The sequence below is a fragment of the Lissotriton helveticus genome, chromosome 4_1, assembly GCF_964261635.1.
Source record: "Lissotriton helveticus chromosome 4_1, aLisHel1.1, whole genome shotgun sequence".
NCBI lineage: Eukaryota > Metazoa > Chordata > Amphibia > Caudata > Salamandridae > Lissotriton > Lissotriton helveticus.
Genome location: NC_136063.1, coordinates 259,081,335 through 259,102,265, shown reverse-complemented (window position 1 = coordinate 259,102,265; position 20,931 = coordinate 259,081,335). Strand labels below are relative to the sequence as shown.

Sequence of the window (20,931 nt, the reverse complement as noted above, 5' to 3'; positions counted from 1 at the left end):
GTGGCCCTTCACAGATCATGCAGCAGCATCCCACACACCAGGGTTTTATTGTACATGTCAAGTAATGGCACAACCAAGTGTGACAAGTTTTTCTTAAAACGTTTGAGTGGTTATCCATTAGATCCACAGGTTTTGCCCGATTGTAACTTTTGGATAGCTTCCACAATTTCTTCATAAGTTAATGGTTCCTCCAAGCCCTGTCTGTGAGTGCCTATGAGTCTGGGCACAATCAGGTATTCGACGATCGGATGGACCAGCTCAGCCATTGTCTGAGGTTGCTCTGCTTAAAAGCTTGTGCACTAGGTTGCAAATATTTGCTCTAATTGATGAGGAGCTGTGAATATTTGACTTGTGATAGTACTTTATTACAGTTCCACGTGCCCACCCATACCTTTTTGCAAGGAAAGGCCTATTTATGGATTAATGCCTGGCGGGGCGAGGAACTGCAACGCTTCAGGAATTCAAGAGTCCTCGAGTTTTACGGGCCTTCGTTTTCGAGTGCTGTAGCACTGGCTTTTATCTTTTGATGTAAAGTTTGCTTCTATAACATTCCGACTTCTGGTTTGATAAGTTACATTTTAAATGCCTTTGAACTGGAACAGATTTGGTCTAGATTTGAGAGGAGCACATACGCCCGCTAGCTAATGTGTTTATTGTTAAAATGTCCTCATTGCAGGGCCTGTTTGTTAGCATTGTAGGAAAGAAGAGCAGCCTATTTTCCATACTTTACTGGTCTTATGATTTGCCATTTAGGGCTGACTCACAGCAGAATGAGCTGTATGTGCCTTTTATCACAAGAGGTATAAAGTCTGATTGATCCCTTTTGAATCAAACGGCTCCCTTCAATATTTTATTGCAAACTTATGCTCATACAAATGAAAGTTCATTTGTTCTGTGCTCTTGGACACAATGACAAATCTCCCATTTCGCAGAAGACTGCTTTCTGTACTGCTGTCCCTTAGAAGTGCAATTTCCTGCAAAAGAAGTCTTTGAACAGCGTTGAAAAATATTGTATTACTAACCATCTCTTTTTCTAATTTGAATTTTATAGGAGTGTGCGGCTGCTGTGGTGCTTTGCGCCCTCGTTACAAACGTTTAGTGGACAACATCTACCCAGAAGATCCAAAAGTGAGTTGAAATGTCTTCCATTTAAACATTTATGAATCGTTTATGTGTTGATTTCACTGCTGCCTTCTAACAGCTGTCAATGTGCAGGTTGAAATGGAAATATAGAATTTAGGCACTTACTATCCCATTGCACTTGTTTGCTACTGAGAAAGGCCGGCCCTCTCCCATTCAATAAAGAAGTATAGACTAGAGCATTATGTTCTAGACAGTAAATGCACAACCTAAAACACTCATAAGTGAGTGTGCATTATCAATTCCTCAAGACAACTTAAGTGCTTAATGCAAAGTGACAACAAATAACAAAACAATGCAATATCAATGTGATGGCAATACAATGTCAATACTCCAACAATAAGCCGTAGACAATTTACTTCTTGTTGATGTGCCTCATTTTTTTATTGGCACTTCTGATAAAAATCCCAATTCAAAATGAATTTCAACAGTCCATAAAACAACTCAGACAACTTGGTGGAAACCATTCCTCAATCCCAATACATTTCGGGTGGATATGCCACCCTTCGTCAGGGGATATCTACAATCAGAATTAAGTACATTAGTTCCATTCATTAAACTTAAATTATAATGCTCATCCTAAAGTGAAAAAATGAGGTGATCTTCAATTCCTTTGACATTGCATATGTGATTTATTCTCTGTTGTTAATAAAGCAAAACAAACAAAAGATAGTAGTATCACTCATTTATACTACACAAAGTACACATTTAACTTTTGTGGTATCTTTAGAAAACACTCAATCACTGTATGAGGTAATCAGTGATATCCCTAACCATGTCATGAGTGATGTAACATGTGAGTTTATAATCGGTACATTGTAGGGACGTATGTTATAGTGAGCTTCGGTAACTATAACTGCTGAATTTTAGTGGTTTGTACGAGTGAAATTTGAGCCTAACTATAACATCCCTGTAACCTTTGGATTTCTTTTTAGTGAAGATATATAAATATATATTATATTTCTCCATGGAGACGGCCTAACAGGGGGCTAAAGTGAGGCTAATTGAGTGAGGTTATGATCCTAAAAAGCTGGAGGTGGCCTTGAGAAAAGCCAACCAGAAGGACAGACTTGAATTACTGAAACCTACATCTAAGCCCGCTGCCAAGATACTGACTCCTCTGGACAGCATGGAGAATGTGGTTAGTGAGGGTGGTGTCGGGCCAAAGTTGTGTAGATTCATTTCCACATATAGTCGACAATCTAATGCCATCAAAAAAATCAATAATGCTCAATGGCCTATTGTTCTTACTGACCTGACTCTCCAACAAATACTCCCTAGCAAACCAAATTTTACCTACCGAAAAGGACACTCAATGCACAGTGATTTAGTGAAAACCAGTCCAGAGCACACTATTAAAAGCAGTTGGCTTTCCCCCAAAAAGTTTTTTTTTCAAGTGCAGCACGTGCCGTGCTTGCAAGTTTGGGGTTAATACTTCATCAAACACCACTGCTTTTTCTGATGTTCCGATAAAATTGACAGGACACTTCATGTTCGCACTGAATACGCAGTATATGGTCTTACATGTATCTGTGGATTACGGTATGTTGGGAGTACAAACTTCAGGTCTTTTCACGTATTTTGCAACATCTTCGGGCGACTGTCAACTCCGACCCCACTTTCCCAGTATTGAGACACATCAAATTGGAGCACAACAATAATCTCAATGTGCTCCAATATTTTATGATAGTGTCCCATTAAATAAACGTGGAGGTAACAGGGAGAAAATACTTAGACAGTTGGAGACGAAATACATCATTGAGCTCAATACCAAATCACCTAGAGGGCTCAATATTTGTGAAGATTTGCACTATTACCTGTAATATAGTATTGTAGTGGGCAGTTATTTGGCCAAACTTACATTTCTTATGCATTGCTTTTTTTTTTTTTACCCACTTCACTGTATTGGCAATTATGGTTTTTAATGTTTTTAGTTTCTGCTATGCGACCAGTTTTTTAGCGTTTTACCATTTATTTATATATCATATGAGTGGGTGGTTTTATGCTTTATTATTGGCGCATTTTGCACAGATTTTTAACATTGTTGTAGTCTTGTTGCCTATGGTTCAAATGATCTATTGATTATTTTTTCAGCTGCTTTCGTCTGAATTTATATTAACCGAGAGGAATCTCTTGGGACTGTTAGCCTGGGGGGCTCCCCGGGCATGGATTTATATATATATCTGCTCCATTGAATGACCATTTGTTTTGTACTCTATCTAAGAAGGGCATTAGCTCAGGATGTACATATATGTACATATTAGAATAGCTTCTGCTTTCTCTCCATGAACATTTACATTAATTGTTAGCCCCAGATGGGTTTTTGTAGTCTTTTTCAGCACTCAGCACTTTATTCACTTGTGAGCTCTCAGCCATAGGTAGGGCAACCATTGCTTTTAAATGAATTTTGTATACATCTATGATTGATATGTTAACTGTATCAGCTGTATACTTGAGCAATTATGCATTTATTTATGATCTTAAGTATTTGTACTGCAATTTTAGAGGTTATATTCTTTTAATGCATTCTTCAGGCTCCAATGAATTAGGGCACTTGGAGGCAGTGTTTGAACTCTTATTTTGTTTTATTACTTTACAAAATGATATATCTGCTATACGTGTTGCCAGTGAGCAAGCCTGCTGGGCAGGCGAAACACGTATACCACTATCTGCTGACAATAAAGAAATTGCTGCGAAACGACACGGCGTCGACTTTCCTTTCTTGGAAGAAATGGTACGCACTCATGTGGTTCTGAAAATTCTAGACTCGTGTAATTATTCTGGACTCGAGAATAAAAACTTAATCTTAACATGACGAATTTAGTATCAAAAGACCGAGAATGACGAGTACACTATGTACAAGCATTTTCAGCATATTCGAGTGACGATTTCACCTCGAAATTGTCATTTTCGTTCAGAACCCTCAACTTCCATTTTGTGTATGGAAGCCATTTTGTGAGTTGCCCTTTACATAGGCTTGTAATCCAGCTGAATTCGATTCCACAAGGACACGTACACCTTAATCGACTTTCCTATGACCTGTACAAGTTGGAACCATTGCCCCAGGCCGAACTCGTTAGGTCAGTTCCCCTCCCAGTGGCCGAACAAGATAGCATCAAGGCTCAACAAGCCATAAAACCATTTCAGCGCACACACCTGCCGTATCTTGCTCGCATCTGTCTCTGCTCTTTTTGCTTCACTTGCTTTATGGTGGGGAGGTGCCCGTTTTTATTGGGGGTCCACCGATATCTGATGAAATGTTGGGCCTTACCGGGTGATTTGTTGTAGGCAGCACGAAGTGAAATATGGACATGTCATCATGACTCTGCCTTTTCTTTGTACTAGAAATATGTCAATGATCTACTGTAAAACCAAGAATGTTTGCCTGAAGCTTAAAATTCTGTATAAGAAGAGAAGCCTGACTTTGTAAATTCGAGCAGTCTCCTGAGAATATACTTCCCGTGCGTTGTACTTCTAGGACACTTGTTACCTTGGTTGCAGCCAATAAAATCGATCCTTGACTTCACCTAGAAGACTGAGTTTCTGTGGTCTGAATCAGGAAGGACTCGAGGTCTCTGGGTGTACCCTGACACCGCTGGGTTGCCGGTTCTGTGCCGGTTCTCAAAAACCCAGTACCTCAGCTGGCGCCCAACGTTTGGGGCGATTCCAGCGGTACCAGCCCAGCCAGAGGTTCGTGAGGAGCTTCGTGTAAAAATTCCAGAGGACGGCCAACCACTTCATCGACGTGGTCCGAAGGTCTTTGCTGCGAGGTTCCCCGCTTCCCGACGGCTACGAAGGACTGCTGCCCTGGCTATCGCCCTGATTTGGACCCTTGAAGTTTTGTAGAGCGAAACACTAAGACGAGTCTTCTGGTGACGTCATCGATATCTCAGTTAAGTATAAGTGGAGCGTCTCCCAGTCCTTAGTTGGTCTTAGTCTTGGGTATCCTTTGGGATAATTGTTGGTACTTGCAAGCACCAAAACCGAAGGACTCGTGTATTCACGAGAAATATCGTAATCGATAATCCTTTGAAGTTTGGAACTAGACTAGAGAGCGAAGATGCCTTAGACTTAGAACTTTGTTTTGTCTTGGTTGTAATAATAGGGACTCCCGATTGGAGGACTCTTGTCCGGTTCCTCCGGTTGGAACTCCAACTTACGAGTTATATGTCAAACACGGAGTAGGCCCCATCACATACAATGAAGTGTGGATCAAATACACCAGAAAAGATGGTGTCTTAAAATGGCCCCAATATGGTAGCTTTGATACCGAAATCTTAGATAACCTCGAAGTTAAACTGTTCAAAAAGAAAGCCCGGCCGGCGATGTTTGATTCTTTCCGCCTATGGCGTAAAGAAGCCAAACAAAAGGAAATTAAATTAGAGAAGAAAAATAAGAGAGAAAGGGGTATTTCCGTAATGCAAGCTGCTATGCAGTTTAAAGATAATGAAGAAGAACAGATGAGTGAGCAGTTGCACAGGCAACGTAAAATGGCAATAGATAAGTGCTATCCAGTTTTGCCGCCTCTTAAACAAGTTGCAGCGGAAAACCTTGAAAAAGATCAGTTAATGACGCATTTATTAAGTTCGCCACCTCCCTATGCACAGAATCCTACAGCACCTCCGCAAAACTTAGTTGCACAACCTGTGATTACATTGCCTCCTGCTCCGTCGGTGCAGCCTCCTCCAGGCCCACCGACCACATCTACCTCACCTGTGCCTTCTACGACTTTGCCTAGTGCACCTTCTATTTCTCCTAGTGCTCCCTCTGCTATTGCCTCTACTTCTGCCTTATCTCACCCCGTTTTCCCACCTGTTCTTCCTTCAGTTTCACCTTCCGTTCGGCAGAAAATGGCCAGCACTGTTACTAACCTTTTCTCACCTTTTCTCAGGTCGCCTACTACGACCCCTAACACAGGACGAAGACAGTTGCGAAGTCAACTGCCTGACTATCAAGAGAGAGATTCATTGAACCGTTTAGCTCATAAGTGGGTTATGGATACTGTAAAATATGATGTAGAGTCTGTCATGGAAGTCTTCCGTCAATGGGAAGCACCGACGCAGAGATATGTTTTTGAACAGATGTGTGTTTTCCTCTGCGAGGATTTGGAAGACAATGATCTGGAAAGCAACCCGCAGGAGTTGTGTCGTGTACGGTTTAAGTTTGGAGAGGGTATGATCGTAGGTCCCGATGTCGAGAGAGCAATTGAAATATTGTTATCATATCGGAGTAAGGGGAGCACTTCTGGGTCACAATCTGAGCATGGTGCATCTAGTAGGAAAAAGGCGCGACAGTTCCCCATGAGAGAGGTTCCCCTACAATGGAGAGAGGGTGACACAACCGTTGACCCACATATTCTGCCACACTTTCAGCGTGTATGGGTACATGTCCCATGGAAGCGAGCTGAAGTTTTAGCCCTTAAACAGACATTACCTGATCCGCGTAAAAATCCTGCAGGGTATTACAAAGAGTTGTCACAAACTGCTGGGTCATGTATAATAAATTTAGCCGATATCGATATGTTATTTGGAAATGTTGTTCCACAGCCTTTATGGGGTAAGATTCGTCATACAGATCATGATCAGGAGTTAGGTGACTCATGGGCTAATATTGCTGCTGCAGATGCCCGACAAGTTGGTGGTGCTAAGCCTGAGCCTTTAATAGCAGAACTCCCTGGCAAAATAGTTGATTACATGAAAACGATAATGCCGGCAATATGTGTAAATTGGGATAAGTTGTCTGCATGTAAGCAAAAGAAAGAAGAAACTGTCTCAGATTTCTTCACCATATTTGAAGAGACATTTGTCGACCACAGCGGTCAAGATATGACCACAGAAGGTGGTCAGAGATTGTTTGTCGATAAATTCGTGCACAATCTGCTTCCAGAATTGTGTAAAAAGTTAAAGGATTCAGAAAGTTCTTGGGCAGTCTCATCTTCAGCACAGATATTCGCTACTGCACAATATTACGAGAATAGAGACAAAGACGAGAAAGATAGAGCAGAAAAGAAAACTAAGGAGTTGAAAACGAAGGTTTTGTTACAGCAAGCATATCCGCCACGTGGTGGTGGTAATCAGAATAATAGTGGTCAGAATCACTACCAGAATAATTTTCAGCAGCCTCAACAGTATCAGAGGAACTCGTAAAGGGTCGAGTATACTCAGCCACGTGTCCCTGTAGGCCCCAACCAGTGTTCATATTGCAAGGAAGAGGGTCATTTCAAGTATAATTGCCCTATTCTGTTACAACGGGCAAATGGTGGTTCTAGTGTAAGAGGTCGTGGTGTTCAGCAAGCGCCTAGAGGTTGAGGACGCGGAAACGTCCCCCAGAACGCACGTCCCCTTTCACCACAAAATTCTATGAATAGGTTCGATCAGCAGAATACCGCATCCGACAGGACAGCCAATACTATGTTGATGATTACTATACGGAAGATGAGCATTGGGAAGGTAATGATTGCTAGGACATCCATAGACAAAGAGAGGGAGTTGTTTCAGTTCCAGTAGATCAGAGTGGACCTTACGTTGAGGTGATTACATCAGGTGTGTCAGAACCTTTTCTGTTGGATACTGGTGCTACAAAGAGTTCTATTATGCACTCCAAACTCCCTGGCGCACCTTTGTCTGGCGAAATGAATGTCTCTGTAGGTTTTTCTGGCGCCCCAGTTAGAAAACCGATTTCTGACCCGTTGTCTCTTTCTGTTGGTCCTCGTGAATTAGAAGCACCCCTTATCCTGACAACAGGATGTGGTGAAAACTTGTTGGGATTGGATTTGTTAAAAAGACTGTATGCGACTTTGTACTGTTCTCCTTCAGGAGTACAACTTACTTTAGGTAAGAAAGTGGTTTCTCCAATGTATTTGTCAAGGGATAAACTTCCAGCAGAATTGTCGTTTCTTCCAGATTTTCATTGGGCCGCTGGTCCTAATGATGTGGGTCTTTTAGAAATACCACCATATGTTGTAACATTAAAAGCCAATGTTCAAATGCCACGAATTCCCCAATATAGAATTTCTAGTGAAGGCGAGAAAGCTTTGCTAGCGATCGTTTACGAGCTCATTGAAAAAGATGTGATTGAAGAGACAAGAGGCAACTTTTGCAATAGTCCTGTTCTGCCTGTTTTAAAACAAACTGATCCATCTCAGCCACCCGTGTACAGATTTGTGATTGATCTCAGAGAGGTGAATAAGATAGTTGTGCCACAATTCCCAGTTGTCCCCGACATTACGACATTATTGACTATGACTCCAGCTTCTGCCACTTGGTTTTCCGTGATTGACCTGAAGAATGCTTTCTTCAGCATTCCGATTGCTGAGGAAAGCAGGGATATTTTTTCCTTCAGTTTAGGAGGACGCAGCTTCCGCTTTAAACGCGCTCCCCACGGCTACTGTGAAAGCCCATCAATATATAGTCAAGCTTTAAAAACACAGCTTGACACAATTGTTTTACCTGAAAGTGCTACTCTTGTACAGTACGTTGATGATTTGCCCATTGCTGCAGATACTGAGGAAATATGTAGGAAAGCCACATTGTCATTGTTGCGACATCTGTGTGATTTACATCACAAGGTGTCACTTTCCAAACTGCAATATTGCCGACAAGAAGTGACCTACTTAGGTCACCTCTTATCGAAGGAGGGAAGGAAACTGACCCCAGAAAGAATACAGGCCATAGCGAAATTCAGTGTGCCAAAAACACAGTGAGAAGTGCGTGCTTTCCTGGGCATTACATCGTACTGTAGACAGTGGATTCCAAAATTTTCGTTATTAGCCAAGCCTTTGGTGGCAATTATCGTGTAAAGACACACCCAATCCTGTTCCTTGGTCTGAAGAGTGTCAGAACAGTTTTTCTGAATTACGCACAGCATTATGTTCGGCTCCTGTGTTAGGTACCCCCAACTACAGTAAGCCTTTTACATTATATGTCCATGAAAAGGAAGGTTGTGCTTTGTCAGTTCTGACTCAGTTATTTGGGGACAAACAACGTCCATGCGCGTATTTTTCGTCGACTTTGGATCCGGTAGCTAGAGCATTGCCAAGTTGTTTAAGAGCCACAGCGGCAGCAGCTGTTTCTATCCGACAGTCTGCTGGTCTAGTAATGAATAATACACTAGTCGTGATGGTCCCACATGCAGTAGACACGTTGTTAAATAGAACCAAGACACAGCACTTAACTAGTGCTCGATTGTCAGGTTACGAATTAACATTATTAGCAAGTCATGTGCACATAAAAAGGTGCAGTCCTTAAAACCTAGCTACATTGTTGCCAATTGTAGAGGAATCAGACGCTTCAGAACAACATGATTGTTTTCTTAGAACAGAAGAAGAGACGAAAGGAAGAGTTGATCTTTATGACACTCCTCTTGCTGAATGTGATGGTACATTATGGGTGGATGGTTCATGCTTCAAGCTCCCGAATGGTGACACAACTGCAGCATATGCTGTCACGACTTTGCATACAATCGTTGAAACTGCACGTATTTCACATAATTGAGCTCAGGCAGCAGAATTAATTGCACTTACAAGAGCATGTGTGTTGTCAAAAGGAATGAAAGTGACTGTCTACACCGACAGCCAGTATGCATTTGGTGTGGCTCACAGTTTTGGGCGATTATGGAGAGAACGTGGGTTCCTGACTTCGCATGGAGCTAAGATTCAGCATGGTCAGTTGGTGAATGAGCTCCTCGAACCACTGACCTTTCCTCTGCAAGTGGCGGTTGTGAAATGTAGTGCTCACAAGAAGGTGACTGACTATATTGGTCGTGGGAATGCATTTGCTGACGAAACTGCGAAAGAAACTGCAAGAAATGTGATGAGCCGAATGTATGTTGCAGGCCCTGCAAGATGGACTGGTGATGTTGGAATATGTGAAGACACGATAGAGAGTGTGAAGTCCATTCAAGCTGAGGCCACAGAGAAAGAGTTGAGCACGTGGAGAGAAAATACGGGTAAAATGGATGCGAATGGTTGTTGGATTGAATTATCAGAGCATCAGAGTTGGTTGTTACCCGATGCATATGTGCTTGCAGTAGTTACAATGGCTCATGGAATGGCTCATATCAGCGTAAAAGGGATTTGCGAGTTGTTGGCCCCAGTATGGCAGAATTCAGGGATTCCCAAGTGTGCAGAGAATGTCTTCAAGAATTGCATGGTATGTTTGAAACACAATCCTGGTAGGGGAACCCCAACTCCAGCTGGTCATTTTGCACCTCCTACGTATCCGTTCGAGGTTTTGCAGCTAGATTTCATCCACATGGAGAGGTGCAACAACTTAAAATACGTACTCGTTGTTGTTTGTGCCTTCTTGAGATGGGTAGAAGCATATCCCTTAAAAGACCATACTGCCTTATCCACAGCGAAAGCCCTTGTGAAAGAGTTCTTCCCCAGGTTTGGAATGCCTAGAATGGTCTGGTCTGATAATGGAAGTGAATTTGTGGGTCAAGTGATGAAGAGAGTATGTGAAGGGCTAGGTATACAGCAGAAGTTTCACGCTGCAAATCACCCCCAATCAGCTGGATTAGTAGAATGCTACAACGGCACTTTAAAACTTAAACTGGCCAAAATTCAAGCGAGCACAGGTCTTAAATGGCCTGACGCTCTCCCTTTAGCACTCCTGTCCACCAGAATGACTGCGCATTCACGAGTGAAACTTAGTCCTTATGAAATTGTTTTTGGCCGCCCGGCCAACATATGGGGAGTGCCACGACTCACCAAGTTCAGCGAGCTTGAACACCCTGTTTTGCTTGATTATCTGTATGAACTGACAGCTAAATTGCGTGTTTTGCATCAACAGGTTCACAACACCCTGCCTCCGGTCTCTGAGACTCCAGGCCACTCCATCGACCCTGGCTCCTGGGTCCTTGTTAAAAACTTTCAGAGAACCAAGAACGACCAGCCCAGGTGGACCGGACCGCACCTCGTCCTTCTTTCCACAAGATCCGCCATTCGAGTGGAGGGAAAGGCCAACTGGATCCATGGGGCCCACTGTAAAATAATTCCTTTTTCTCTGCCTCATGACCCGTGTGTCCAGAAGGGTGTCGCTGACTCAGAAACTAAAACCGTGCCACGTCACCTACCTTTCAGTGATGCACGTGTAAAAAGAACTGACTCTGAACGAGAAAATGAGAACATTTCGCACGAGGCTGTGCCACCATCCAAGCGATTGAACACTACAGAGCCTGAACTCTTGTTCCAGGATCAAACAGTACCTGGAAGACAACGGTATAATTTGAGACCGAGAAGTACGAACTAATAAAAGCGATTTCTTTTGCAATTCAAGACCAAGATCCATGGACTAATAAAAAATTCTTTTTCCTTCCAAACACCATTTTTGAAAGTGCAGCTCTCCCATCTGAGAAACTTGCTTATTTTTGTGATTCGAACCGCCATCCGGGTTCCGCTGCTAGGGCCGCGGTTGCTTAAAGTCTTTGGGGTGCAGCTGACGACGTTAGGTCGGTAGTTCTGGTTGGTCCAAGGGAGTTGCCCTAGACTGACAGAAGCATCCCTTATCAGAGTCAACCTCCCACGCGGGCAGCACTTTAGAGAGGATGGAGTTTCCCGAGATGGAGAGACCTGCCAAACCAACAAACTTTAAACGCAAATTATGTAACGTGATGACAAAGAAAAGTTTTATAATATTGTGAATTTTTATGCTATTCAGTGTAATGATATTTTTAATAAGTTATGTTTTATTCTCTTTTCGTGTAACATTTGCACCCACTGCATCACCCATACCTCCTCCTACTGTTTCCTCTCATTCTTTCCACCCTCTTCCTGACCATGAATCCAATAGGAGATTGGAGTTCATTAATAATTCCTTTGTTCAGCTCTTGCACCAACACCAACTTGTAATGAACACAACTAACTGTTGGGTGTGCGGTCTTATGCCTCACACAACGGATAAAGGTATCCCTTATCTGGTCCTGCCTTTCAGCCCCAATGGTTCTGTGTGGGCATACAGAACAATGTTTATATACGCACGCGAAGTCCAACCCCTACGTTCTGTAAAAGACAACCCCAAGACTAGCGCCCTAGTCAAAGGTATAGTTGACATGATTAAGGGAGAAATCTCTTATGAAAATACCCCGGACGATGAGATATTTGCATATATAAATTGGAACGTGACCGGATATGAAGCTACTCTGAGTGAGAAACAGCAAGCTAAGAGATCCTCCCCGATTTGGATTGTACCCCATCAGGGTCGCCTGTGTCTGCAAGGTACTGGCAAGAATCCCAGAGCTCAGTTAGGGAAGAGTGTCTGTACTGAAACGTATGTTTTTGGGTCTCAGACTTCCCCCGCGTTTTTGGCAGCTAGGGGTACTTATTTCATCTGCCATGATAGAGCCTATACATGGTTGCCCCCTGACTTTTCGGGCTCATGTTTTGTTTCGTTCCTGTTGCCTCCCACCTACACAGCAGCAGCAGATTACCACAAGACAAGGATAGTTAGAGGGGTCTTGAGTGAAGAAGACACTGCAGGTCAAGAATTTGGGGACTTCGCAAAGGGTTTTCTGCCGTTCTGGGGATCCATGGCTAACAGCAGGAACATAAGGCAATTGACAAGGGTAGTTGAGTCCACCGTGATTGAAACTGCTGGTGCCCTTAGTAACCTGACTGCTGAGCTCCAGTCGGATCGTCTTATGACCCTTCAGAAAAGGGTCGCATTAGATGTCATACTTGCAGACCGAGGTGGGGTATGCAGATTGATCCAATCGAGTTGCTGTGTTTTCATCCCATATACCGCTCCAACAGTGTACCAGGCCATCTCCAAACTACATAAGATTTCCGAATCTATTCATGTGGATAAAGGAGATTGGTCGTTAATGGGATGGTTCTGGGAACTGATATCCGCCTGGGGATGGAAAATTCTGATGGTCATTGGGATGGTCTTAGCCATTCTTTTCCTGTTCTGTCTGTGCATACAGTGTGCTCCTGCAATATGTGGCCTCTGCGTCACATCATGTGTAAGGAAACCTGTATCAAGAGATGAACTAAGTACTAGAATGATGTTACAGCAACATCTCAATGACTTTAGGAATATAGATCTGGACTCAGATTAGCATGAGGATAGATTAATTGCCTATGTAAGGGCAAAAGGAGGGTTTGTGGTTCTGAAAATTCTAGACTCGTGTAATTATTCTGGACTCGAGAATAAAAACTTCATCGTAACATGACGAATTTAGAATCAAAAGACCGAGAATGACGAGTACACTATGTACAAGCATTTTCAGCATATTCGAGTGACGATTTCACCTCGAAATCGTCATTTTCGTTCAGAACCCTCAACTTCCATTTTGTGTATGGAAGCCATTTTGTGAGTTGCCCTTTACATAGGCTTGTAATCCAGCTGAATTCGATTCCACAAGGACACGTACACCCTAATCGACTTTCCTATGACCTGTACAAGTTGGAACCATTGCCCCAGGCCCAACTCGTTAGGTCAGTTCCCTACCAGTGGCCGAACAAGATAGCATCATGGCTCAACAAGCCATAAAACCATTTCAGCGCACACACCTGCCGTATCTTGCTCGCATCTGTCTCTGCTCTTTTTGCTTCACTTGCTTTATGGTGGGGAGGTGCCCGTTTTTATTGGGGGTCCACCGATATCTGATGAAATGTTGGGCCTTACCGGGTGATTTGTTGTAGGCAGCACGAAGTGAAATATGGACATGTCATCATGACTCTGCCTTTTCTTTGTACTAGAAATATGTCAATGATCTACTGTAAAACCAAGAATTTTTGCCTGAAGCTTAAAATTCTGTATAAGAAGAGAAGCCTGACTTTGTAAATTCGAGCAGTCTCCTGAGAATATACTTCCCGTGCGTTGTACTTCTAGGACACTTGTTACCTTGGTTGCAGTCAATAAAATCAATCCTTGACTTCACCTAGAAGACTCTGAGTTTCTGTGGTCTGAATCAGGAAGGACTCGAGGTCTCTGGGTGTACCATGACACCGCTGGGTTGCCGGTTCTGTGCCGGTTCTCAAAAACCCAGTACCTCACTCACAATGCCAATGTTTCCACAGTTTCTGTATTCGCAGCAAGACTTCTGATTCAAAAGGAAATACCGACGCGTTTCGCTAGTTACCACTAACTTGGCCACGGTTGGTATGTGTGCATTCAAAAGCCCCCTATAAACAGTGTTTTCCAAAACATGTGACTCATTACCTCATCATTCTTAGGTGATGCATACCATTCTGGTACTTGTATGCAGTGGCGGATAACAATATTTTTAAACACATAAAATTGGATGTATTTTTGAGAGTTTTGTTTTTGGATATGTCTGATTCTTATTTTTGATGGCTCTGGTATGTTGCAAAACACGCTGATGTGCACATAGTATGGTGGTACCAATATAAAGCTTTGACACCTGCACCTCAACACCTATACTAAGTATTCGGTTCTACATGTGAGTGGCTTTGTGATCTTCCATTTCTTGTCCCTAAAATGTAAAGGGACCTCTGTGGTATATGTATGTATATGTATGTATATGTGTATCTATGTATATGTATGTATATGTGTCTATATGTGTATATGTTTGTATGTATAGATATATGTAGGTATATATATTTTTATGTGTATGCATCCATCCATCCATCCTAGTGGAGGCCACCACTAGGTAGTTATAGTTAGGTCTGCTTTTCCATTGTTGCAGCGTTTTTTGGTTTGCTTATAACTTTGACTCAGTTTGATGAATCTTCATAAAACTTTTCAAAAACAGTTCATCCACCTCCGCTCCTTCCTGCCAAGTGTAGAGGTGATCCGTCAAGTGGGGTCTGAGAAAAAAGGGGGGTCCCAAAGGGTAAAATCCAATTGCATTATCCATAGACTTCTTCAAGAGAGGTTGTAGCAAAAACTGCTTTATGGCATTACACCATATCCGACTGGAAGCTAGATCTTGATTCGCAGATTGGGCTTTTTGTGATTTGGTGTAAATCCAATCGGTAGTTTTTGAAATTTTTGCCGTTGGGCTTATGACAGACTCCTGGTGTCCCGTGAGAGCGCAAAATCAAAATCAAGCATTGTGATTGGTCGAGAGGCCCATTTTTCCCGTTTACCTTTACGCTCTCATGGGAGCGAGAGGCTCCAACGAATGTTCTGATTGGCTGGCTGTTGGAATGTTCGAAATTAAATGGCCGTCTGTACAGTTTACTATGACACATGGTGACCTCATCCCTCCACCAGCAGTGCGCCAAGAGGCACGTTTGTAGAGTGGTTTAAAAAGGGGCGTGGCCTTCCACCACCTTTCAGCAATCCCAGTTTGTGGAGCTTACTAGAGGTACCTGGTGGGCTAGTTGGCCCCTAAGGACACTCAGAAGCAACGGGGGCTTTATCTCCTAAGCAAGAGCGCACCAGGTGCTGCGTTTGCAGAGTAGTGGAGAAAATGAGCAGCGCCTCTGGCAAGTTGCTGGTTCATGTATTTTTTTTAATTTAGGAGAGGGGGCTGTTTGGCCCCCCTTCCCTTGCTGCTTGTTGGCTCCAGGGACCCCATCCCCCATGGCCTGACCATTTTTTAAAAATGTTATTTAATTAAAAAGGGAGGGTGGCAAGTTTCCTTCAGATATGCACAAGGGAGAGAATGTAAAGGTCGTGGGGGAACAAGGAGTTTCAGCTTTAACTCCAAAACAAAGAGGTGTGCTTTTGCTTGCATTGGTGTAAATGTATTCGTTAGTTTTTACAAAACGTTTTCTGATAGGCTTCAAAAGGTTGGTTATAAAGCTACCTCCTTGGGTTATAATTTTCTTGTGATTTTAGCTTTGTTTGACAAATATGCACACAATTTAGCAGACCCCTAGCATGTATAACTTAAACAATTTATTTTCATGCAAAAGAATCAAAGGGGGCTCCAGTTAAATGAAGAGCTTAATAGGGGACAGGGCAGAAGTGTTTGTGGCAACTATTGGGCTTTTTTTTTAGGTATTTGTAAGTTAAGTTTCTTTTGAATCTGTCAACGAGGGTGGGCAAAGTCAAATCAATTGAATAATTACTTATCTTGCTGATAACTGACAGTTTGACAAATCTTCTCAATTTGTTCCAGTCAAATTCCATTGATAGCTGCGTTTTGGCATGTCAGTTTTTGCACAAATCGGTGGGGTCAAAAATGTGTATTTTTAGTATTAACTTTCATCGGAAACTTTGCTCTTCACTACAGCAAACACTGATAAGTTTCACCGAACGTGGAATGAAACTAGCACTTTACTCACCTGACTGCCTTGATTTTTCTCTACCGTGAGTCAATTCAACAGATTTTGAAACACTTGCATAGCATTTATGTCCCTCGTTTATTTTGTAGAGGTAGGTAATCATAGGAATTACACCAAACTTGGCATGAAACTAGAACTCTACTCAGAGGTGGGGTCGAGCCTTTGTTTGGATTGATGTAAATCCGTTCAGTAAGAGAAAAATTAGTGTGACAAAAAGTGTTAGGCTTCTAAGGGTTACATTGTAGCAATATCTTGTCTGTTAATTTGCAGATCTTCCTTGAATCTATTAGAAGAAAAAAAAACATGATCAATTCTATTGTACAAGGCAGATGTTTGTCCCGTCACACATTATGAATATGCGAATCCAGAGCTATATGTGCAAATCTGTGTACTGTGATTTGCTGGCTTTTACAGGAAAAAAATATTTTGTGGCTACCATTGCCCTACTCTGTGCATAGAAAATTAGTGTATAAGGGGACGCTGCTGAGCATACTCGTATCCCCAAATCCATGTGCAAGAGCCTCTAAGGGACATCCACAGCTAAATCTTTAATAGTATGTTTTTAATAAAGTGGTGTTTTTCACGCTATTTGTGTAGCTATTCGTGGATCTTGACGCTCCTTGGTGCCTGTGGATTCTCTTGGGGAGGGGATGGGTATCTGGATCTGTGAATTTGGTTCAATGTCAGCTGCACATAGGCAACAACCATTGTCAGCAGGGGTTGGGTATGCATGGGATTGACCATAGGGCCTAGCCTTTTGGCCAGTCAAACTCTTTTGCACATGCCAACCTCTGTTGTGCACAAGGATGGTTTGTGAGCAGGGGTGGAGCATGAGCGAGTCTTGTCCACATGCAGGTGTTGGATAAAGTGTCTGGTCAACGATTCCACAATCCATAAATCATACAGCAGCCATGCACACCATAGCTTGCACACTAAATGAAATGCTTATAAGAATGCCTGAAAGTACATTAAATTGTCTAAGTAACACTTAGACAACAAAGAAATCTTACTGTATCCATAGTCATCTCATTGACCATGTTAATGGTTACATTATATGGCATGTCAATTGTGAGAATGTTAATGCCATTTGTGAGGTCGTGAGCAAAGCATTTCGGGTGGGAGTTATCGTTTGGATGGCTGTTTTTTTTTTTAGTTTTAAAAATAAATGTATCAATTTATTTTATATACCTATTCTGCAGATACCTCATCCCATGGATAGGTTTCCCGAGCCAGACTCCATCAGAAAATGTTTCCCCCCAGCAATAGCTCTCTAGCATTGCTAGGCAGCACCAAGTGACTAAACCTGTGACAACTCGCACAGATCTAATAACAACTAACTATATTAGGTGCCAGAAGGCATGCTGGCATCAGTTCCAATTTTCTAGGACTAATCCATACGGGTGCAGAGATCTTCTCAATGTCTCACCTATGGAAATCCTTAGCTTCCCTACAGCAACTAGATCAAACCTCTCCCTCTAAGATTTCAGGAATAGAGGACCTCACACACAAAGGGTTTTTGCATTTGCAAACCCTCTGATATTGTAAATCCCACTTTTGTGTTTTTGGCAGTACTGACTCCAATGCCTCCTTGCCTCAATGCCTCCAGGCTTGGACCTCTCTACCATTGTTTACAAACCCTAGGTTCAAAATCTCTCCAGTGCCCAGATATTTGTCTGGATGGAGCAATTGTCTTTGTATGACTCTGATGCCTGTGTCTTGCCCGATGAAGCTCATGGCCACTCAGAAAATAGTGAATTGAAGGCTGATATCGTCCTTTCTTCCTTCCAACACTAATGCTGAATTACATCTTTACCTGAAAAATGCAAGAAGTTTGGATTCTGTTCCAGAAGGTCTTTTCCTTTATCCCTTGGGTCCTCCTTTAGAGGACTCCTATAAGTCTCTTTGTACACTACGTGGGACAAAAGACAGCAGAAGAATTGTTATTTTTTTTTTTTTTCTTTTCCAAAAACCTTTATTTGAGCAAGCATAGAAAAATACAAGAATGGGCCTACAACCTCACGGGCTGGCCGCTAATAATAAGGCACAAGGCATGAATTAGAAATGTATACCCGTGGTCAGGTACAAATCCAGCACAATGCATTGCTCCTCACATGTCACAGAGCATTTTGAATTTTTATTTTATACAAAAAGCAAAACAAACACTAAAAAGGCGAATGCATGGTAATTAAGGTCAGCCCAAAGAACGGAGGGGATGGTCCACGAACAGGAGAACATACCCAGAGCCCTGAGGCTCCAACAAGGTCGGGGGGAAGGGGAGCAGCGGGGAGAATCGAAAATGCAAAAAACAGCATGAAAGGGTTCCGGGAACGCTCGCCTAGGGAGATAAGAGAACCTCAGCAGTGCCTACAAGGGGAGGGGTACAAATATCCCCACGATATTCATTCCACTGGCCCCAAATCTTCGTCCACGCCCTGGGTCTGCCCCTGGCCACATAAACAGTCTTCTCACGAAACATGGACCAGTCCATGTTATCCTCCCATTTCGAGACCTCAGGGGGCCTGGAAGCGCCCCAGAGTTGCGCGACATCCCGTTTCGCAATCATGTAACCCAAGGTAGCCCATCTGGTCTGGGCCACAGAGTAGTCAGTGGGCTCCCACACATTCAACAGACATCGTCGAGGCTCCGGCCGCAGGGCCACACCAGTCACGTCAGTCATCACCTCAAGCACAGCAGTCCAGTAAGCCGCCACAACCGGGCACTCCCAAAGAATGTGTAAAAAGGTAGCACTCGACCCACAACCACGCTTACATAACCCATCCAAGGAAAAGCCCATCGTCACCAGACGCGGACCAGTGACATACACTCGATGAAGGATATTAAGTTGAACCAAACGGAGACGGGCAGGAATGTAAATGTATGTAAATGTAAATGTATAGGCATTTATATAGCGCACTACTTACCCGTAGGGTCCCAAGGCGCTTCGACCGCTGCGAAACCCTTCCTGGCTTCCCTGAGAGATGGTCCCTTAATGGGTATCTCCAGGGTGAGACCAGGCATCCCCGGCGGTCTGGTGGGGCCGTAAGTGAAGATGAGGCAAGCTAATGCCCAGAGTTGCCGAGTGTGAACGCTGATCAGAGTGGGCACCGAGGCGAGAGAATTATCGAGTCCGCTGACCCTGGTCCAGAAACCTGCCGCGCCGGGAATCGAACCCTGGTCCCGGGCCGTCCTCTGCTCTCGGGTCTGCCGCCTCTAACCAGTGAGCCACACTACTTCACTGCAGGAATGGCTACCTCCTTGGGAGAAGAGAGTGCCGATTGCCAATCTTCGTCGTCCAGTTCCAACCCATCGCTGACCCAAGCCTCCCGAAGTCGAGCCAATAAGTCCGCCCGATTATTGATCAGCTTCTTATAGATCAGGGAAATAGTGCTGTCAGGCAGGTGCCCATCAAGGACACGATCTTCGAGGGGGGAAGACTCGGGCAGGGCCTCATCAGGAGTCAAAACTGAGGCGAGGGCGTGCCGGACCTGCAAATAACGAAAAAATTCCCTACCATTCAAACCATATTCCGCCTGAAGGGCCTGGAACGACTTCACACTACCTTTCGAGCACACATCACCCACCTTACAAATCCCAATCATATCCCAGCGGTCGAAACCCTTGGTAGACCAGAGACAGCCCAAACGTTCCGAGGCATAAAGCGGCGTCGCCAGCGTCAGTCGATCCTCCCATCCCAAACTCACTTTCGCGGCTCGCCATACAGTTACTGCAATCCTGGATGGGCCCACAAGATGGCGCCCGGCTGATCGAGAATAAAGCGCTCTATTAAAGTCCCCACCCGGCAGCTGAAGTCTATCCATCTCGAACGCAGGATTCCGACCCGGTGAAAACATCACGTGATTAATAGCAGACAACTGGGAAGCCCAGTAATATCGCTTGATATCGGGGAGCGCCATGCCCCCGTCGTACCAAGGGATGGTGAGTTTCGCGAGGGCAATACGTGGACGCCCGTCCCAAATCAATTGCCTTTGAAGACTCTCGATCTCTCGGAAATAGGTCTTGGGGATTGCGTCATAGGAGTTCTGGAGCGCGTAAAGGAACCGCGGCAAGGACATCATTTTAAACAGGGCCGCCCTGCCCAGAGGAGACAATGGAAGCTTACGCCAACGGGCCACATCCAGTCGCAATCTAAGCAACGGGGGGAGGAGATTACGCTCAAAGCGGAGCGAGGAGTCCAACGTAATAAAGATCCCTAAATATTTGAAGCCAGACTGGACCACCTGGATAGGGAGTCTGCTCGGCAACGGGGGCAAAACACCCGAAAGAACATATACGCAGGACTTGGCCCAGTTAATAACGAGGCCTGAGTTGGCACCAAAGGAAGCAAGAACGTCAAATAAAACAGACAGAGATTTGCGCGGGGAGGTGAGATATAAAAGAATGTCGTCCGCGTAAAGTGAAACGCGGTCCTCAAAGTCCGGAGACCAGCGAATCCCCTTGAGCGAAGGCTCCCACCGAAGCCAAGCAGCCAATGGTTCCAGGGCGAGTGCAAAAAGCAACGGAGACAAGGGGCATCCCTGACGGGTACCTCTACCAAGGGTGAAAGGAGCCGAAACCCTACCATTGACCACTAC

The 20,931-nt window shown here is 43.8% G+C and overlaps 1 protein-coding gene across 1 annotated transcript in view; it reads left to right on the top strand.

The window, feature by feature from the left end:
* Positions 1-20,931, top strand: part of EFR3A (EFR3 homolog A) — a 1,274,477-nt gene that overhangs the window by 333,515 nt on the left and 920,031 nt on the right. Inside the window, exon 3 of the mRNA XM_078686747.1 lies at positions 1,052-1,128. Within this exon, the coding sequence (XP_078542873.1) occupies positions 1,052-1,128 (77 nt within the window). The remainder of the gene's footprint in view (positions 1-1,051; positions 1,129-20,931) is intronic.